The sequence below is a fragment of the Salvelinus alpinus genome, chromosome 18 (genome assembly GCF_045679555.1).
Source record: "Salvelinus alpinus chromosome 18, SLU_Salpinus.1, whole genome shotgun sequence".
Taxonomy (NCBI): Eukaryota; Metazoa; Chordata; class Actinopteri; order Salmoniformes; family Salmonidae; genus Salvelinus; species Salvelinus alpinus.
Window position 1 is genome coordinate 34,846,441 of NC_092103.1, and position 20,000 is coordinate 34,866,440.

General features: G+C 47.8%; 2 protein-coding genes across 5 annotated transcripts in view; both read left to right on the forward strand.

Annotated features, from left to right (window-relative positions):
• sec14l7 (SEC14-like lipid binding 7) overlaps positions 1-8,118 on the forward strand; it is a 36,572-nt gene extending 28,454 nt beyond the window's left edge. For 2 of the 3 annotated variants that reach the window (XM_071351142.1, XM_071351145.1), the window contains 5 exons: positions 210-293; positions 639-772; positions 2,391-2,533; positions 3,935-4,107; positions 6,449-8,118. In XM_071351142.1, coding sequence (XP_071207243.1) covers positions 210-293; positions 639-772; positions 2,391-2,533; positions 3,935-4,107; positions 6,449-6,579 — 665 coding nt within the window. In that variant the 3' untranslated portion in view covers positions 6,580-8,118. The remainder of the gene's footprint in view (positions 1-209; positions 294-638; positions 773-2,390; positions 2,534-3,934; positions 4,108-6,448) is intronic. The other variant, XM_071351144.1, reaches the window with a different exon arrangement.
• Positions 8,119-8,248: 130 nt separating this feature from the next.
• LOC139544236 (metal transporter CNNM4) overlaps positions 8,249-20,000 on the forward strand; it is a 35,303-nt gene continuing 23,551 nt past the window's right edge. For both annotated transcript variants that reach the window (XM_071351140.1, XM_071351141.1), the window contains exons 1-2: positions 8,249-11,743; positions 18,053-18,196. In XM_071351140.1, coding sequence (XP_071207241.1) covers positions 10,330-11,743; positions 18,053-18,196 — 1,558 coding nt within the window. In that variant the 5' untranslated portion in view covers positions 8,249-10,329. The remainder of the gene's footprint in view (positions 11,744-18,052; positions 18,197-20,000) is intronic.

Here is a 20,000-nt window from a genome sequence, read left to right on the forward strand (position 1 = left end):
CTATGTCTTACAATCTATGTCTTACAATATCTATAAAATACAATAAAATGTGAGTCACAGGAGGGTGGTGGCACCTTAATTGGGGAGGACGGGCTTGTGGTAATGGCTGGAGCAGAATTATTATGAGCCATCCTCCCCTCAGCAGCCTCCTGTGTCTGTGTTGTGCGTGCGTCCTTGTGTGTATTTATAGTGTCTCTCTCTCCCTGCAGCTCCTAAGCTATTCCCGATGGCCTACAACTTGGTCAAACAATTCCTGAGTGAAGAGACACGTCATAAGATCATCATTCTGGGATGTGAGTACTGTGTTCCTATAGGCTCTCCTATCCTGTTCCTGGAGAGCTTCCGTCCTGTAGGTTTTTACTCCAACCCTAATCTAATTGGTTGATAAGCTGAATCAGGTTAGTTACAACAGGTAGTAACAACAGTTGGAGCAAAAACCTACAGGAGGGTAGTTGTCCAGGAACAGGGTTGGAGAGCCCTGGTCTGTATCGTTTTGAGATGTCACTTCTCGCCATTAGGGGGCAATCTCACATCAGGTGGTGGTGGGCCAAGTGTACAGCTGTAACAAACTTTTGAACCTCCCCTGTCTTTCTCTCTCGCTCTCTCCCCCTCTCTTTTCCCCCTCTCTCCATCTCTAGCTAACTGGCAGGAGGTGTTACTTAAGCACATTGACCCGGAGCAACTCCCGGTGGCGTACGGAGGAACCCTTACTGACCCTGATGGTGACCCTCGCTGTCGCACCATGGTGAGAGAGAGGGAGGGACGGAGCGAGGTAACTTCCACAAAGCTGTGAACGATCTGAGACAAGACAAGAATGGACTTCTACGCCATCAAAAGGAACATCAAATTCAACATCCCAATTAGGATCTGGCTAAAAATACTAGAATCAGTTAAAGAACCCATTGCCCTTTATGGTTGTGAGGTCTGGGGTCCGCTCACCATCCAAGAATTCACAAAATGGGACAAACACAAAATTGAGACTGCATGCAGAATTTTGATAAAAAATATCCTCCTTGTACAACGTAAAATACCAAATAATACTAGCAGAGCAGAACTAGACTGATACCAGAAAATTGCTTTTCAATTCTACAAACACCTAAAAGGAAGCGAGTCCCAAACCTTCCATAACAAAGCCATCACCTACAGAGAAATTAACCTGGAGAAGAGTCCCCTAAGCAAGCTGGTCCTGGGGCTCTGTTCACAAACACACCCCACAGAGACCCAGGACAGCAACACAATTAGACCCAACCAAATCACGAGAAAACAAAAAGATAATTACTTGACACATTGGAAAGAATTTACCAAAAAACAGAGCAAACTAGAATGTTATTTGGCCCTAAACAGAGAGTAATCAGTGGCAGAATACCTGACCACTGTGACTGACCCAAACTTAAGGAAAGCAATAACTGTTTTTTGTTGTTGTTTTTTTAAACCATTATTTTACCAGGTAAGTTGACTGAGAACACATTCTCATTTACAGCAACAACCTGGGGAATAGTTACAGGGGAGAGGAAGGGGGATGAATGAGCCAATTGGAAGCTGGGGATGATTAGGTGACCTTGATGGTCAGATTGGGAATTTAGCCAGGACACCGGGGTTAACACCCCTACTCTTACAATAAGTGCCATGGGATCTTTAGTGACCACAGACTCTTGCTATAGCCTTGCTATTGAGAGAAGCCGCCATAGGCAGACCTGGCTCTCAAGAGAAGACAGGCTATGTGCACACTGCCCACAAGATGAGATGGAAACTGAGCTGCATGTCCTAACCTCCTGCCAAATATATGTCCATAGTAGAGACACACATTTCCCTCGGATTACACAGACCCACAAAGAATTCGAAAAACAAATCCAATTTTGATAAACTCCCATATCTACTGGGTGAAATACTTCAGTGTGCATCACAGCAGCAAGATGTGTGACCTGTTGCCACAAGAAAAGGGCAGCCATTGAAGAACAAACACCATTGTCAATACAACCCATATTAATGTTTATTTATTCTCCCTTTACACATCGTTATAACACTATATATAGACATAATATGACATCTGACATGTCTCTATTCCTTTGTAATGTTTACTGTTAATTTTTTATTGTTTGTTTCACTTTTGTTTAGTATCTATTTCACTTGCTTTGCTAATGTTTTGTTTTATTTAACCTTTATTTAACTAGGCAAGTCAGTTAAGAACAAATTCTTATTTACAATGACGGCCTACACCGGCCAAACCCGGACGACGCTGGGCCAATTGTGCGTCGCCCTATGGGACTCCCAATTACGGCCGGTTGTGATACAGCGTGAATGTAAACATTTCTATTGAATTAAGAGAGAGAGAGAGAGATGTTTGTGTGTGTGTGTTTGTGCATGAATTGATGTGTGTGTTGTGGTGGTAGATAAACCACGGCGGTACGGTGCCCAGGTCGTACTATGTTCAGGACAATATGGTCAAGGTCCAGTACGACAACAGTGTGACCATCAGCCGAGGCTCCGCCTTCACACTGGAGTATGACATCACCACCCCCAGCAGCATCCTCAGGTAACCAACCTTTAACCCTGACAACTGACCTCTAACCCTTACCTTACTTCCCAAACCTGTGTAATCTTTGACCTTAAAGCTGAAATCCGCATAAGGTGAAACAGTGTTACTGATCGCCCCCAGCGCCTTTGTTGTTTTTGTTGCTGAAACAAACAAAAAATCTGCAGTACTTATTGTGTTCTATCTCTCATGCAATGATGCCTGAGGGAAAACAACAGTGTTGGTTGTTTGCAGAAACTTCTTTGTTGTTGTAATATCCCAAACGGACGTGACAGTTTCACAATTAAGGATTCCAGCTTTAAGTCTGACCGAACACACTAGAGTTAAACCCTGACCCCAAACTGACATGGGTGTCTTCCATATTGATTTCTCCTACCCAGGGGTGATTTCAGATCAGTGCAGATGAAGGAGAGGAAGCCACTTTACACTATTGAGATGCAGCCCTGGTAAAGATGTCACGTGGAGTAACACCTCCCCTCCTCTCTTCTCGTCCATCTCCCTCTCCTCCTTCCCTCTATCTCCCCACCTCCCTCCTCTCCCTCTCCTCCTTCCCTCTATCTCCCCACCTCCTTCCATTCCCCTCTCCCTCTCCTCCTTCCCTATATCTCCCCACCTCCCTCCATTCCCCTCTCCTCCTTCCCTCTATCTCCCCACCTCCCTCCATTCCCCTCTCCTCCTTCCCTCTATCTCCCCACCTCCCTCCATTCCCCTCTCCCTCTCCTCCTTCCCTCTATCTCCCCACCTCCCTCCATTCCCCTCTCCCTCTCCTCCTTCCCTCTATCTCCCCACCTCCCTCCATTCCCCTCTCCGTCTCCTCCTTCCCTCTATCTCCCCACCTCCCTCCATTCCCCTCTCCGTCTCCTCCTTCCCTCTATCTCCCCACCACCCTCCATTCCCCTCTCCCTCTCCTCCTTCCCTCTATCTCCCCACCTCCCTCCATTCCCCTCTCCTCCTTCCCTCTATCTCCCCACCACCCTCCATTCCCCTCTCCCTCTCCTCCTTCCCTCTATCTCCCCACCTCCCTCCATTCCCCTCTCCCTCTCCTCCTTCCCTCTATCTCCCCACCTCCCTCCATTCCCCTCTCCGTCTCCTCCTTCCCTCTATCTCCCCACCTCCCTCCATTCCCCTCTATCTCCCCACCACCCTCCATTCCCCTCTCCCTCTCCTCCTTCCCTCTATCTCCCCACCTCCCTCCATTCCCCTCTCCCTCTCCTCCTTCCCTCTATCTCCCCACCTCCCTCCATTCCCCTCTCCCTCTCCTCCTTCCCTCTATCTCCCCACCTCCCTCCATTCCCCTCTCCCTCTCCTCCTTCCCTCTATCTCCCCACCTCCCTCCATTCCCCTCTCCTCCTCCTCCTCCCCCTTCTCCCTCCATCTCCTCCTCCACCCTCTCCTCTCTAGGTGGCAGTTTGCCAGTGATGGGGCAGACATAGGCTTTGGGGTGTTCATGCGGACCCAGGAGGGGGGTGGGGCTCAGAAGGTGGGGGATATGCTGCAGGTGGTGCCTAGTGAACGCTACAACTCACACATGGTCCCAGAGGACCGCTCACTCACCTGCCCCGAGCCTGGAACTTGTGAGTACACAGTGCTGAGGCTGCTGAGCGAAGGACGGCTCATAATAATGGCTGGAACAGAGCGAATGGAATGGCATCATACTATGTGTTTGATGTATTTGATACTATCCTACTCATTCCGCTCAAGCCATTACCACGACTCCATCCTCCCCAATTAAGGTGCCACCAACCTCCTGTGGTACACACACACACATTGGTAGAGACACACACAGATACAGATACACACACACATAGATGAACACATACACACAAAGATGTTCCCTTTTTTTCTCTACATTTTGTTACGTTACAGCCAAATACTAAAATTGATTAAATAAATAAAAATCCTCATCAATCTGCACACAATACCACATAATGACAAAGCAAAAACAAGTTTTTAGACATTTTTGCTAATTTATAAAAAATAAAAAACAGAAATACCTAATTTAAATAAGTATTCAGACCCTTTGCTATTAGACTTGAAATTGAGCTCTGGTGCATCCTGTTTCCATTGATCATCCTTGAGTCCACCTGTGATCATCCTTGAGAGTCCACCTGTGGTAAAATCAATTGATTGGACATGATTTGTAAAGGCACACACCTGTCTATATAAGGTCCCACAGTTGAGAGTGCATGTCAGAGCAAAAACCAAGCCATGAGGTCGAAGTAATTGTCCGTTGAGCTCCGAGACAGGATTGTGTCGAGGCACAGATCTGGGGAAGGGTACAGCATTTTTTTTGCCGTATGGAGGTCCCCAAGAACACAGTGGCCTCCATCATTCTTAAATGGAAGAAGTTTAAAGCCACCAAGACCACAATTTCTAGAGCTATCCGCACAGCCAAACTGAGCAATCGGGGAAGAATGGCCTTGGTCAGGGAGGTGACCAAGAACCCGATTTTCACTGACAGAGCTCCAACGTTCCTCTGTGGAGATGGGAGAACCTTCCAGAAGGAATTCATCTCTGCCGCACTCCACCAATCAGGCCTTTATGGTAGAGTGGCCAGACGGAAGCCAATCCTCAGTAAAAGGCACATGACAGCCCGCTTGGAGTTTGCCAAAAGGCACCGAAAGAACTTTCGGACTATGAGAAACAATATTCTCTGGTCTGATGAAACCAAGATTGAATTCCAAGCGCCACATCTGGAGAAAACCAGGCACCCCTCATCACCTGGCCAATACCATCCCTATGGTAAAGCATGGTGGGGCGGAATCATGCTGTGGGGATGTTTTTCAGTGGCAGGGACTGCCACTCCGTTAATCGAGAGAAAGATTAACGGACCAAAGTACAGAGAGATCCTTGATGAAAACCTGCTTCAGAGCACTCAGGACCTCAGACTGGGCGAAGGTTCACCTTCCAACAGGACAACGACCAAAAGCACACAGCCAAGACAACGCAGGAGTGGCTTCGGGACAAGTCTCTGAATGTCCTTGAGTGGCCCAGCCAGAGCCCGGACTTGAACCCGATCAAACATCTCTGGAGAGACCTGAAAATAGCTGTGCAGCGATGCTCCCCGTCCAACCTGACAGAGCTTGAGAGGATCTGCAGAGAAGAATGGGTGAAATTCCCCAAATACAGGTGTGCCAAGCTTGTCGCATCATACCCAAGAAGACTCAAGGCTGTAATCACTGCCAAAGGTGCTTCAACAAAGTACTGAGTAAGGGTCTGAATACTAATGTAAATGTGATATTTCAGTTATATAAAAAAATGTTTTTGCATTGTCATTATGGGGTGTAGATTGATGAGGGGGGAAAACGATTTAATACATTTTAGGATAAGGCTGTAAGGCAATAAAATGTGGGAAAAGTGTAGGGGTCTGAATACTTTCCTGAATGCACTGTATACACATGCACATACAAATAGACACTCACACTAACAGATACACAGATACAGATATACACACATACAGCTAGACAGATACACACATACAGCCAGACATATACACACATACAGCCAGACATATACACACATACAGCCAGACATATACACACATACAGCTAGACAGATACACACATACAGCTAGACAGATACACACATACAGCTAGACAGATACACACATACAGCCAGACAGATACAGACATATACACACATACAGCAGACATATACACACATACAGCCAGACATATACACACACACATACAGCCAGACAGATACACACATACAGCTAGACAGATACACACATACAGCTAGACAGATACACACATACAGCCAGACAGATACACACATACAGCCAGACAGATACACACATACAGCCAGACATATACAAACATATAGCTAGACATATACAAACATACAGCCAGACATATACACACATACAGCTAGACAGATACACAGTAGTAATTCTGTATTGTGTCCTGTGTGTAGATGTGCTGCGTTTTGACAACACCTACAGCGTTCTGCAGTCGAAGAAGATCAGCTACACTGTCAATGTTCTACTGCCAGACGGACAGACACAGAGCCCTAGGAGTATCAGAGGGGATGGACGGCTGGAGTAACACACACACACAACACACACACACTGACAGACAGACAGACACAGAGCCCTAGGAGTATCAGAGGGGATGGGCGGCTGGAGTAACACACACACACAACACACACACACACGTACTGACAGACAGACACAGAGCCCTAGGAGTATCAGAGGGGATGGACGGCTGGAGTAACACACACACACACACAACACACACACACACACACACTGACAGACAGACACAGAGCCCTAGGAGTATCAGAGGGGATGGACGGCTGGAGTAACACACACACACACAACACACACTGACAGACAGACACAGAGCCCTAGGAGTATCAGAGGGGATGGACGGCTGGAGTAACACACACACACACACAACACACACTGACAGACAGACACAGAGCCCTAGGAGTATCAGAGGGGATGGACGGCTGGAGTAACACACACACAACACACACTGACAGACAGACACAGAGCCCTAGGAGTATCAGAGGGGATGGACGGCTGGAGTAACACACACAACACACACTGACAGACAGACACAGAGCCCTAGGAGTATCAGAGGGGATGGACGGCTGGAGTAACACACACACACACACAACACACACTGACAGACAGACACAGAGCCCTAGGAGTATCAGAGGGGATGGGCGGCTGGAGTAACACACACACACACACAACACACACACACACACACTGACAGACAGACAGACACAGAGCCCTAGGAGTATCAGAGGGGATGGGCGGCTGGAGTAACACACACACACACGTACTGACAGACAGACACAGAGCCCCAGGAGAGAGGGGCCACACACATGCCCACACACAAACACACGAATATGAGATCTGGGGTAGTGAAGATAGCAATGTAGAGTATACAGTGCAGTTTAAACACCTCTGTTCTCAGTTATGAGATTAGCTATTATGACAGGACATTTTCCAATGCTTTTCTAGAAAAAAGGATCTGTACAAGCATTTTGTACACGAGTCACGTTGGGTTTGAGTTAGAACTATACGTTTTTGTTTTATAGTATTGTGTGAATGGAATAGTGACAGTTTTCAGCACAGAAAAGACACTTTGTTATATCGGCTACATTAGTTCAATGTAAAAAGACAAACGGTGCATGTGGAAGATGAAGGAATGATTATGAAGTGGAGCAATGAATATAGTTTCGTGTTTTCACTAACGATGCTTCTTATGAACAGTTTCATTAACAATTGTATTAATTGACAGCCGATAGATACATATCTTTATTGGTTGTTTTATTATTATAGCAACCCAAAGAGAGGATTCTTACACAATGTTAAGATGCACTCATTGTCAATGGGTGGTTTTAATAGATCAGTCATTCTAGAAAGGATATCTCATGATCGTAAAATATTTATTTTCAAAATGAAAGTTGAATCCTGAAAATGTTTAAGATGTTTATTGATCAGAATTATATTCATAATATTCCAATTTTGTAGTATCATGACATTTTAAATGTTCTTGTACCATGATTATTTTTTTGAAGAATAAATGTTATTTGACGGCGCTATTTTAAAAGCGCTGCCCAATCAGGGATATTCCGTTTTTGTCCACTAGATGGCAATATAAGATCGCATAAAAACTACTATCATTGGATAAAACACAACCGTGATTTCTACAGTATCGTGTTATTGTTACGTAGGTCTAGGTCACGGAAAAGTCATAGGATTTTTAAAAAAAAATCATAGATCAGCAGAGAATTAAGTCACATCTACCTCACTAGGCTACTACACGGTGACATATTTAAAACTGGTACGCACAAATTGAATAGCCTAAAGCATAGGTTTATTTTTTATAAGAGATTAGATTATTTCAATCATTACGCTAGCCTTTTATCCTAAATTGTTTTATTATTCATATTTTAGTCTGTTTAAAAATGCACGTGGAGCATAGACTTTAACACGTTTTATGATTTGTTGTCCACCCTTTGTTTTTGACCCATCCATCCCTTAAGAGATTGAGAGACTATCAGCTCATAGTCACATCTACCAGTGACCGCCGGCGGTGAGTTGCATCAGTAACACTGACTGCAACTGTCTCAGTGACACGAATGACCATCGACTATCCATCTGCTTTGCCACTGAGCACAGACGTTACCACATCATGCACATCTTTGGTTTGGTTGAGTGGTCTTCAACCCTGAATCCAATCTAAAAAACAACAACTTTTAGACAGGGTCTTTTGGTAAAGGGTCTTTTAAATTGAGATTTAGTGACACTAGCCTACACATAATACCCTTTACCAAAAGACCCTGTCTAAAAGTTGTTGTTTTTTAGATTGGATTCAGGGTTGAAGACCACTCAACCAAACCAATGTCAAAGTGGAATTATGTTTTTTTATATTTTTTTTTCTTCAAATTAATAAAAAATGAATAGCTGCAATGTCTCAGGGAGGTTTTTCCAATGCCTCACAAAGAAGGGCGCTGATTGGTAAATGGGTAAAAAAAATTGATATTGAACATTATTTTGAGCAAGTTATTCATTACACTATGGCTGGTGTATCAATAAACCCAGTAAATAGAAAGATAGAAGGGTACTTCCTAACTCAGTTGCCGGAGAGGGATTTCACCATGAGGCCAATGGTGACTTTAAAACAGTTATAGACTTTAATGGCTGTGATAGGAGAAAACGGAGGATGGATCAACAATATTGTATTTACTCCACATTACTAACTTAAATGACAGAGTGAAAAGAAAGAAGCCTGTACAGAATAAAAATATTCCAAAACATGCATCCTTTTGGCAATAAAGTAAAAATTTTAAATAATGACAAAGAAATTAACTTTATGTCCTGAATACAAAGCTTTATGTTTGGGGCAAATCCAACACACACATCACTGAGTACCAGTCTTCATATTTTCAAGCATGGTGGTGATTGCATCAGGTTATGGGTATGCTTGTCATTGGCAAGGACTAGGGATTTTTGGGGGGTAAAAAGCAACGGAGTAGAACTAAGCACAGGCAAAGTAAGTCCTAGAGGAAAATCTGGTTCAGTCTGTTTTCCAACAGACACTAGAAGACAAATTCTCCTTTCAGCAAGACAATAACCTAAAACACAAGGCCAAATATACACTGGAGTTGCATACCAAGACGACATTGAATGTTCCTGGTTACAGCTTGACTTGGATGTCTAGCAATGATCAACAACCAACTTCAGAGCTTGAAGAATTAAAAAAGAATAATGTGCAGATATTGCACAATCCAGAAGTGCAAAAGACTTACCCAGAAAGACTCACAGCTGTAATCGCTGCCAAAGGTGTGACTCAGGGGTGTGAATACTTATGTAAATGTGATATTTCTGTATGTCATTTTCAATAGATTTGATAAAAATTATAAAAACATGTTTTCACTTTGTGTGTAGATGGGTGTGAGAGAAAAATCTATTTAATCCATTTTCAATTCAGGCTGTAACACAACAAAATGTGGAAGTCAAGGGTTAGGGAGGATGGTTCATAATAATGGCTGGAACGGAGTCAATGGAATAACATCAAACACATGGAAACCATGTGTTTAATGTTTTTGATACTATCCCACCAATTCCACTCCAGCCATTACCACGAGCCCGTCCTCCCCAATGAAGGTGCCACCAACCTCCTGTGCTGAACCCCAACAGTATGTTACACACGTGTATGGCTATACCTGCCGTGCCCGATAGGCGGTGCTTTAGGGTTATTATGGTAATAGGAGCGGGGCTGGAGGGAGATGAGTAGTGACGTCAGCACCCAGGTCGCCAGTATAGTCAAACAAACATGGCGACAGAATGGAGCGGGCAGCAAGGCTACATTCTGACTCTAATCGTTTTCCTTTGGAGTGCGGTGGGGGGACGCACCATAACAGCCACTTCAAGTGTCCGCAGCAGCGGGAGCCAGGTGCTCGGTATGCGGCTGGAGAGGAGCGACAAACCGGCCTCGACCACTGACGATGGGGTCATCCAATTAACGGAGGAGAGCACAGTGCAGCTCCGGTTCTACGGTGTGCAGCTCAACTCGGGCACCTGGGCTCAGATCCGCTTCACAGAACGAGGGGATGGGAGCGAGGATGGGGGAAACAATAACATTATTGACGACACACCTAACAGCACTTGTGTTGATTTCACAAAAGACTTCAGCATCGCAAACTACATGAACATCAGTAGTCGGGGGACCACGGGGGTACTCAAAATAAACATTAAGCCGCTTCGTAAGAGCGAGCCGCACAAGGAGTACGGGCTGTGCATCAGGAGTTTGGCTGATGGTAGGTGGGCTCTGCTCGGAGATAGCGACGGGAGACTGCGGGTGGTGGAGGGGGAAAAAACTCTCCTCCCCCTGTGGTTCCAGATCATCCTCATCTGCTGTCTGTTGGTGCTGTCTGGCATGTTCAGCGGGCTGAACCTGGGGCTCATGGCTCTGGACCCCATGGAGCTCCGTATAGTCCAGAGCTGTGGCTCAGAGAAGGAGAAGAAATACGCCCGCAAAATTGAGCCCATCCGCAGCAAGGGGAACTACCTTCTCTGTTCTCTGTTGCTAGGCAACGTCTTGGTCAATACCACACTCACCATCCTCCTGGATGACCTGATAGGCTCTGGGCTGGGCGCTGTGGTCGCCTCCACAGTGGGTATTGTGATTTTCGGTGAGATAGTCCCCCAGGCGCTGTGTTCTCGCCACGGGCTGGCGGTGGGCGCCAACACCATCCAGGTGACCAAGTTCTTCATGTTGCTCACCTTCCCCCTTTCCTTCCCCGTCAGCAAGCTCCTAGACGTGCTCCTAGGCCAGGAGATCGGCACTGTGTATAACCGCGAGAAGCTGGTGGAGATGCTCAGGGTGACGGAACCGTACAACGACCTGGTCAAAGAGGAGCTCAACATGATCCAAGGAGCTCTGGAACTCCGGAATAAGACGGTGGAGAGCGTGATGACACCTCTGGCCCACTGCTTCATGATCCAGAACGACGCGGTCCTCGACTTCAACACCATGTCAGAGATCATGGAGAGCGGCTACACACGTATCCCCGTGTTCGATGACGAGCGCTCCAACATCGTGGACATCCTGTATGTGAAGGACCTGGCGTTCGTGGACCCTGACGACTGCACCACCCTGAAGACCATCACCAAGTTCTACAACCACCCGGTCCACTTTGTGTTCCACGACACAAGGCTGGACTCCATGCTAGAGGAGTTCAAGAAAGGTGTGTATATCTGGAGGGACGGGGGAAGCATGTGTCATACATCACCATATTTACATACATGGTTGATGTATGGAAAAGTATTTATAATGCATCCGTCACTCCCCATAATCAATACACACACACACACACTCACACTCACACACAGAGACAGATGTGCCCCTGGCTGTATTGATGTGTGTATCGATGAGTGGAATATCTCAACCCAGTTGTCATGGCAGGGAACAAGTGTGACACATCACAATCTAGGGGTCATCAACTCTGTCTCTGGATAGCTACAGGGAATAGGTTTTTGTTCTAGACCTGCACTATTCACACCTGGTTGATTAGTTGAATCAGCTGTGTTAGTGCTGGCCTGGAACAGAAGTCTGTACCTATAACTCTCCAGGAACTTTTCCATAATTAGTTATTGGTCCATTCTGTTGTCATTTCAGTTCTGTTGTCATTTAGGATAGTAGGGCCACACGGGCTAGAGCATTGGGCTAGGGCTGCTATCGTCTCTCAGGCTTAGGGCTGCTATCGTCTCTCAGGCTTAGGGCTGCTATCGTCTCTCAGGCTTAGGGCTGCTATCGTCTCTCAGGCTTAGGGCTGCTATCGTCTCTCAGGCTTAGGGCTGCTATCGTCTCTCAGGCTTAGGGCTGATATCGTCTCTCAGGCTTAGGGCTGCTATCGTCTCTCAGGCTTAGGGCTGCTATCGTCTCTCAGGCTTAGGGCTGCTATCGTCTCTCAGGCTTAGGGCTGCTATCGTCTCTCAGGCTTAGGGCTGCTATCGTCTCTCAGGCTTAGGGATGCTATCGTCTCTCAGGCTTAGGGATGCTATCGTCTCTCAGGCTTAGGGCTGCTATCGTCTCTCAGGCTTAGGGCTGCTATCGTCTCTCAGGCTTAGGGCTGCTATCGTCTCTCAGGCTTAGGGCTGCTATCGTCTCTCAGGCTTAGGGCTGCTATCGTCTCTCAGGCTTAGGGCTGCTATCGTCTCTCAGGCTTAGGGCTGCTATCGTCTCTCAGGCTTAGGGCTGCTATCGTCTCTCAGGCTTAGGGCTGCTATCGTCTCTCAGGCTTAGGGCTGCTATCGTCTCTCAGGCTTAGGGCTGCTATCGTCTCTCAGGCTTAGGGCTGCTATCGTCTCTCAGGTTTAGGGCTGCTATCGTCTCTCAGGCTTAGGGCTGCTATCGTCTCTCAGGCTTAGGGCTGCTATCGTCTCTCAGGCTTAGGGCTGCTATCGTCTCTCAGGCTTAGGGCTGCTATCGTCTCTCAGGCTTAGGGCTGCTATCGTCTCTCAGGCTTAGGGCTGCTATCGTCTCTCAGGCTTAGGGTTGCTATCGTCTCTCAGGCTTAGGGCTGCTATCGTCTCTCAGGCTTAGGGTTGCTATCGTCTCTCAGGCTTAGGGCTGCTATCGTCTCTCAGGCTTAGGGCTGCTATCGTCTCTCAGGCTTAGGGCTGCTATCGTCTCTCAGGCTTAGGGCTGCTATCGTCTCTCAGGCTTAGGGTTGTTATCGTCTCTCAGGCTTAGGGCTGCTATCGTCTCTCAGGCTTAGGGCTGCTATCGTCTCTCAGGCTTAGGGCTGCTATCGTCTCTCAGGCTTAGGGATGCTATCGTCTCTCAGGCTTAGGGATGCTATCGTCTCTCAGGCTTAGGGATGCTATCGTCTCTCAGGCTTAGGGATGCTATCGTCTCTCAGGCTTAGGGCTGCTATCGTCTCTCAGGCTTAGGGCTGCTATCGTCTCTCAGTCTTAGGGCTGCTATCGTCTCTCAGTCTTAGGGCTTCCAGGGCCTAGGCTAGCTAGGCTGTTGTAACCCTTCACTCAAAAGTTGTAACGCATGTTATCAACATCAAGTCATTTGATGTTGCATGCTCATAACACAACCTAGGTGGCTAACTATATGCCTAGCCAGTTAGCTGACCCAAACTACAGTTTGTATCATCGTGAGTGTGTGAAGAATGACAGATGTCACCAGCTGTCATAACTGTTTATATATATATATATATATATATATATATATATATATATATATATATATATATATATATATATATATAGCCTAGGCCTTATTGTGAAGAGGGTCACCCACTCTCTGGGTGACCAGTGGGTTTAATGGATCAGTTGGGAACAGCTGAACTGTCAGTCTGGAGCTGGGGTCTCAGCTGTACTGTCAGTTTGGAGCTGGGGTCTCAGCTGAACTGTCAGTCTGGAGCTGGGGTCTCAGCTGTACTGTCAGTCTGGAGCTGGGGTCTCAGCTGTACTCTCAGTCTGGAGCTGGGGTCTCAGCTGTACTCTCAGTCTGGAGCTGGGGTCTCAGCTGTACTGTCAGTCTGGAGCTGGGGTCTCAGCTGTACTGTCAGTCTGGAGCTGGGGTCTCAGCTGTACTGTCAGTCTGGAGCTGGGGTCTCAGCTGTACTGTCAGTCTGGAGCTGGGGTCTCAGCTGTACTGTCAGTCTGGAGCTGGGGTCTCAGCTGTACTGTCAGTCTGGAGCTGGGGTCTCAGCTGTACTGTCAGTCTGGAGCTGGGGTCTCAGCTGTACTGTCAGTCTGGAGCTGGGGTCTCAGCTGTACTGTCAGTCTGGAGCTGGGGTCTCAGCTGTACTGTCAGTCTGGAGCTGGGGTCTCAGCTGTACTGTCAGTCTGGAGCTGGGGTCTCAGCTGTACTGTCAGTCTGGAGCTGGGGTCTCAGCTGTACTGTCAGTCTGGAGCTGGGGTCTCAGCGGAACTGTCAGTCTGGAGCTGGGGTCTCAGCTGTACTGTCAGTCTGGAGCTGGGGTCTCAGCTGTACTGTCAGTCTGGAGCTGGGGTCTCAGCTGAACTGTCAGTCTGGAGCTGGGGTCTCAGCTGTACTGTCAGTCTGGAGCTGGGGTCTCAGCTGTACTGTCAGTCTGGAACTGGGGTCTCAGCTGTACTGTCAGTCTGGAGCCGGGGTCTAAGCTGTACTGTCAGTCTGGAGCCGGGGTCTCAGCTGAACTGTCAGTCTGGAGCCGGGGTCTCAGCTGTACTGTCAGTCTGGAGCCGGGGTCTCAGCTGAACTGTCAGTCTGGAGCCGGGGTCTCAGCTGTACTGTCAGTCTGGAGCCGGGGTCTCAGCTGAACTGTCAGTCTGGAGCCGGGGTCTCAGCTGTACTGTCAGTCTGGAGCCGGGGTCTCAGCTGAACTGTCAGTCTGGAGCCGGGGTCTCAGCTGTACTGTCAGTCTGGAGCCGGGGTCTCAGCTGTACTGTCAGTCTGGAGCCGGGGTCTCAGCTGAACTGTCAGTCTGGAGCCGGGGTCTCAGCTGTACTGTCAGTCTGGAGCCGGGGTCTCAGCTGTACTGTCAGTCTGGAGCCGGGGTCTCAGCTGTACTGTCAGTCTGGAGCCGGGGTCTCAGCTGTACTGTCAGTCTGGAGCCGGGGTCTCAGCTGTACTGTCAGTCTGGAGCCGGGGTCTCAGCTGTACTGTCAGTCTGGAGCCGGGGTCTCAGCTGTACTGTCAGTCTGGAGCCGGGGTCTCAGCTGTACTGTCAGTCTGGAGCCGGGGTCTCAGCTGAACTGTCAGTCTGGAGCCGGGGTCTCAGCTGTACTGTCAGTCTGGAGCCGGGGTCTCAGCTGTACTGTCAGTCTGGAGCCGGGGTCTCAGCTGTACTGTCAGTCTGGAGCCGGGGTCTCAGCTGTAGAGCAAGCTGCTGCTGCCAATGTGCCCCACCTGGTCCTGCAGACCCACAGGATGTGCAGGCTTTTGTTCCATCCCAACATTAACACATGAGTAAGGTTGGGGACAAGGTATGGGTGAGGGTTAAGGGTTAGTTGTTGAAGTAGCCTTGTATCTGTGGTTAGACAGCATGGTGACCTAGTGGAGGGATAGTGACAGGCCAGTGCTGATCTTCACACCACACAGACAGTCAGAGATCAAAGATGGACGACACTGACTGAGCCTAACAACCACGCATTCAGATCATCGCTGTGCCTATAATCACCGTGTGACCTCACTCTTCTGACCCACCGGTGTCTACTCTTTTCTTCATTGGCTGGAGGGTGACAGCATTGTGTGAGCTGTCAGCTGTGTTGTCAGTGGAAAGGTATACAGTACAGTGTGTGTGTTAGGTTGACTGACTCGGCCAATCAATTCCCACTGTGTGTTCGCTGTCCCTTTTAACTACAGGCTGAAAATGCAATAGGGTATATCACACTCAATATTATACATGTGACAGAGCTTGTAAAATACACAGAACAGTGTGTTCCCAACACCTGAGAGGATAAGAGGGAGAGAGGAGGATAAGAGGGGGAGAGGAGGATAAGAGGGAGAGAGGAGGATAAGAGGGAGAGAGGAGGATAAGAGGGAGAGAGGAGGATAAGAGGGAGAGAGGAGGATAAGAGGGAGAGAGGAGGATAAAAGGGAGAGAGGAGGATAAGAGGGAGAGAGGAGGATAAGAGGGAGAGAGGAGGATAAGAGGGGGAGAGGAGGATAAGAGGGGGAGAGGAGGATAAGAGGGGAGAGGAGGATAAGAGGGGGAGAGGAGGATAAGAGGGGGAGAGGAGGATAAGAGGGGGAGAGGAGGATAAGAGGGGGAGAGGAGGATAAGAGGGGGAGAGGAGGATAAGAGGGGGAGAGGAGGATAAGAGGGGGAGAGGAGGATAAGAGGGGGATAGGAGGATAAGAGGGAGAGAGGAGGATAAGAGGGGGAGAGGAGGATAAGAGGGAGAGAGGAGGATAAGAGGGAGAGAGGAGGATAAGAGGGGGAGAGGAGGATAAGAGGGGGAGAGGAGGATAAGAGGGGGAGAGGAGGATAAGAGGGGGAGAGGAGGATAAGAGGGGGAGAGGAGGATAAGAGGGGGAGAGGAGGATAAGAGGGGGAGAGGAGGATAAGAGGGGGAGAGGAGGATAAGAGGGGGAGAGGAGGATAAGAGGGGGAGAGGAGGATAAGAGGGGGATAGGAGGATAAGAGGGAGAGAGGAGGATAAGAGGGAGAGAGGAGGATAAGAGGGAGAGAGGAGGGGGAGAGGAGGATAAGAGGGGGAGAGGAGGATAAGAGGGAGAGAGGAGGATAAGAGGGAGAGAGGAGGATAAGAGGGAGAGAGGAGGATAAGAGGGAGAGAGGAGGATAAGAGGGGGAGAGGAGGATAAGAGGGAGAGAGGAGGATAAGAGGGAGAGAGGAGGATAAGAGGGAGAGAGGAGGATAAGAGGGAGAGAGGAGGATAAGAGGGAGAGAGGAGGATAAGAGGGAGAGAGGAGGATAAGAGGGGGAGAGGAGGATAAGAGGGAGAGAGGAGGATAAGAGGGAGAGAGGGAGAGAGGCGGATAAGAGGGGAGAGGCGGATAAGAGGGGAGAGGAGAAATAGTAAACCAGGAGAGTGAGTGGATTACCCCCTTCTGTCTCTCTATCCCCATCCCCCTTTCTTGTATGGACTTCGAGCTTAAAGAGAGGAGGACTGGGGGAAGAACCAGAGATCAGAACAGACTCGGGGGGGGGGGGAGTGATGTTATGTGTACTGTATATAGTGAGTCACATAAGTAGACTACCACCAGTACCCCAACACCCAGGACCCAGTACCCCAACACCCAGGACCCAGTACCCCAGGACCCAGGAACAGTCTCTCCTCTCAATATTCAGATATTCCACAACTCCATTGACTCCAGCTGATTGACCCCCTGACTGACTGACCCCAGTACTGACTGACTGACTGATTAACTGACCCCAGTACTGACTGACTGATTAACTGACCCCAGTACTGACTGACTGACTGACTGATTAACTGACCCCAGTACTGACTGACTGACTGATTAACTGACCCCAGTACTGACTGACTGACTGATTAACTGACCCCAGTACTGACTGACTGACCCCAGTACTGACTGACTGACTGATTAACTGACCCCAGTACTGACTGACTGACTGATTAACTGACCCCAGGACTGACTGATTAACTGACCCCAGTACTGACTGACTGACCCCAGTACTGACTGACTGACTGATTAACTGACCCCAGTACTGACTGACTCACTGATTAACTGACCCCAGTACTGACTGACTGACTGATTAACTGACCCCAGTACTGACTGACTGACCCCAGTACTGACTGACTGACTGATTAACTGACCCCAGTACTGACTGACTGATTAACTGACCCCAGTACTGACTGACTGATTAACTGACCCCAGTACTGACTGACTGATTGACCCCAGTACTGACTGACTGATTGACGGTACCGGTACCGGTACCGACTGACTGACTGATTGTCCCCAGTACTGACTGTCTGATTGACCCCAGTACTGACTAATCTTGGTATTTTCTGCTTCTTGGTGTGTGGGTTCTGGTCTTGACTCTATCTCTGGTGTTCACCCTTCTAGGTAAATCTCACCTGGCCATCGTTCAGAAGGTGAACAACGAGGGGGAGGGGGATCCCTTCTACGAGGTGCTGGGATTGGTCACCTTGGAGGATGTCATCGAGGAGATCATCAAATCAGAGATACTGGACGAGTCCGATCTTTATAGTGAGTCAACATCAACCAACCCTGATTTAAACTACACAGGGGCAATGGATCAGTCCAGAGGCAATTTACTTCTTCTGTAGTGAACTGGAGTGTAATGAGTTAAATTATGGATGGCAATTGGTTAACACAACTCCTGGAGATCAACCCTCCTGCAGGATTTGTTTCCAACCCTGTTCTAACACTTCTGATTCTACGAAGCAGCTTCTCCTCAGGACCTTGACTAACTGAATCGTGTGATCAAGTGTAGGGCTGGAGCAAAAGCCTACCTATCAGCTCTTCAGGAGTTGTGTTGTATTGAAACAGAGGCTGCGTTGCAGTTTCCCAACATCTCCTTCAGAATGCCAACCCCTCCACCAATTTCATACTGTCATCTCCCCTCTATCACTGTGTCCCATCTCATTTCAGAATTGTCAACAGAAAACTACATAAAGAGAACGAAGCTCCCATCCTCCTAAAAAATGTTTGTGTGGATAGTGAATTCACTCGTGGTAAACATGGCTGTTGTCATTTTCCCTCTATCCCCTCTTCCTATTTTCTCTCTCTCTCGACTCTCTCTTTCTCTCTCTCTCTCGACTCTCTCTTTCTCTCTACTCTCTCCTTTCTCTCTACTCTCTCTCTCGACTCTCTCTTTCTCTCTCTCTCTCTCTCGACTCTCTCTTTCTCTCTCTCTCTCGACTCTCTCTTTCTCTCTACTCTCTCCTTTCTCTCTACTCTCTCTCTCTCTCGACTCTCTCTTTCTCTCTACTCTCTCCTTTCTCTCTACTCTCTCCTTTCTCTCTACTCTCTATCTCTACTCTCTCTACTCTCTCTCTCGACTCTCTTTCTCTCTACTCTCTCCTTTCTCTCTACTCTCTATCTCTACTCTCTCTCGACTCTCTCTTTCTCTCTACTCTCTCCTTTCTCTCTACTCTCTATCTCTACTCTCTCTACTCTCTCTCTCTCTTCTCTCTACTTTCTCTCTCGACTCTCTCTACTCTTTCGCTCTCTCTCTACTCTCTCTACTCTCTCTCTACTTTCTCTCTCTCGACTTTCTCTCTCGACTTTCTCTCTCTCGACTCTTTCTCTACTCTTTCTCTCTCGACTCTTTCTCTACTCTTTCTCTCTCTACTCTCTACTCTCTCTACTATACTCTCTCTCTACTTTCTCTATATTCTCTCTACTCTCTCTCTACTCTCTCTCTACTCTCTCTCTCTACTTTGTCTCGACTCTCTCTACTTTCTCTCTCTACTCTCTCTCTCTTTCTTTACTCTCTCTCTACTCTTTCTCTCTCTCTACTCTTTCTCTCTCCTCTTTCTCTCTTTACTCTCTACTTTCTCTCTCTACTCTCTACTTTCTATCTCTCTTTCTCTACTCTTTCTCTACTCTCTACTCTCTTTCTCTACTCTTTCTCTCTTCTCTCTCTACTCTCTCTCTCTCTTTACTCTCTCTCTACTCTTTCTCTCTCCTCTTTCTCTCTTTACTCTCTACTTTCTCTCTCTACTCTCTACTTTCTATCTCTCTTCTCTCTTTCTCTACTTTCTCTCTACTCTCTCTACTCTACTTTCTCTCTCTACTTTCTCTCTCTACTCTCTACTTTCTCTCTCTACTTTCTCTCTCTACTTTCTATCTACTCTCTCTCTTCTCTCTTTCTTTCTCTACTCTCTCTTTCTCTACTTTCTCTACTCTCTCTTTCTCTACTCTCTCTTTCACCTCTCTCTCTCTACTCTTTCTCTCTCTCTACTTTCTCTCTACTCTCTCTACTCTTTCTCTCTCTCTACTCTCTCTCTCTTCTCTCTCTACTCTTTCTCTCTCTCTACTCTCTCTC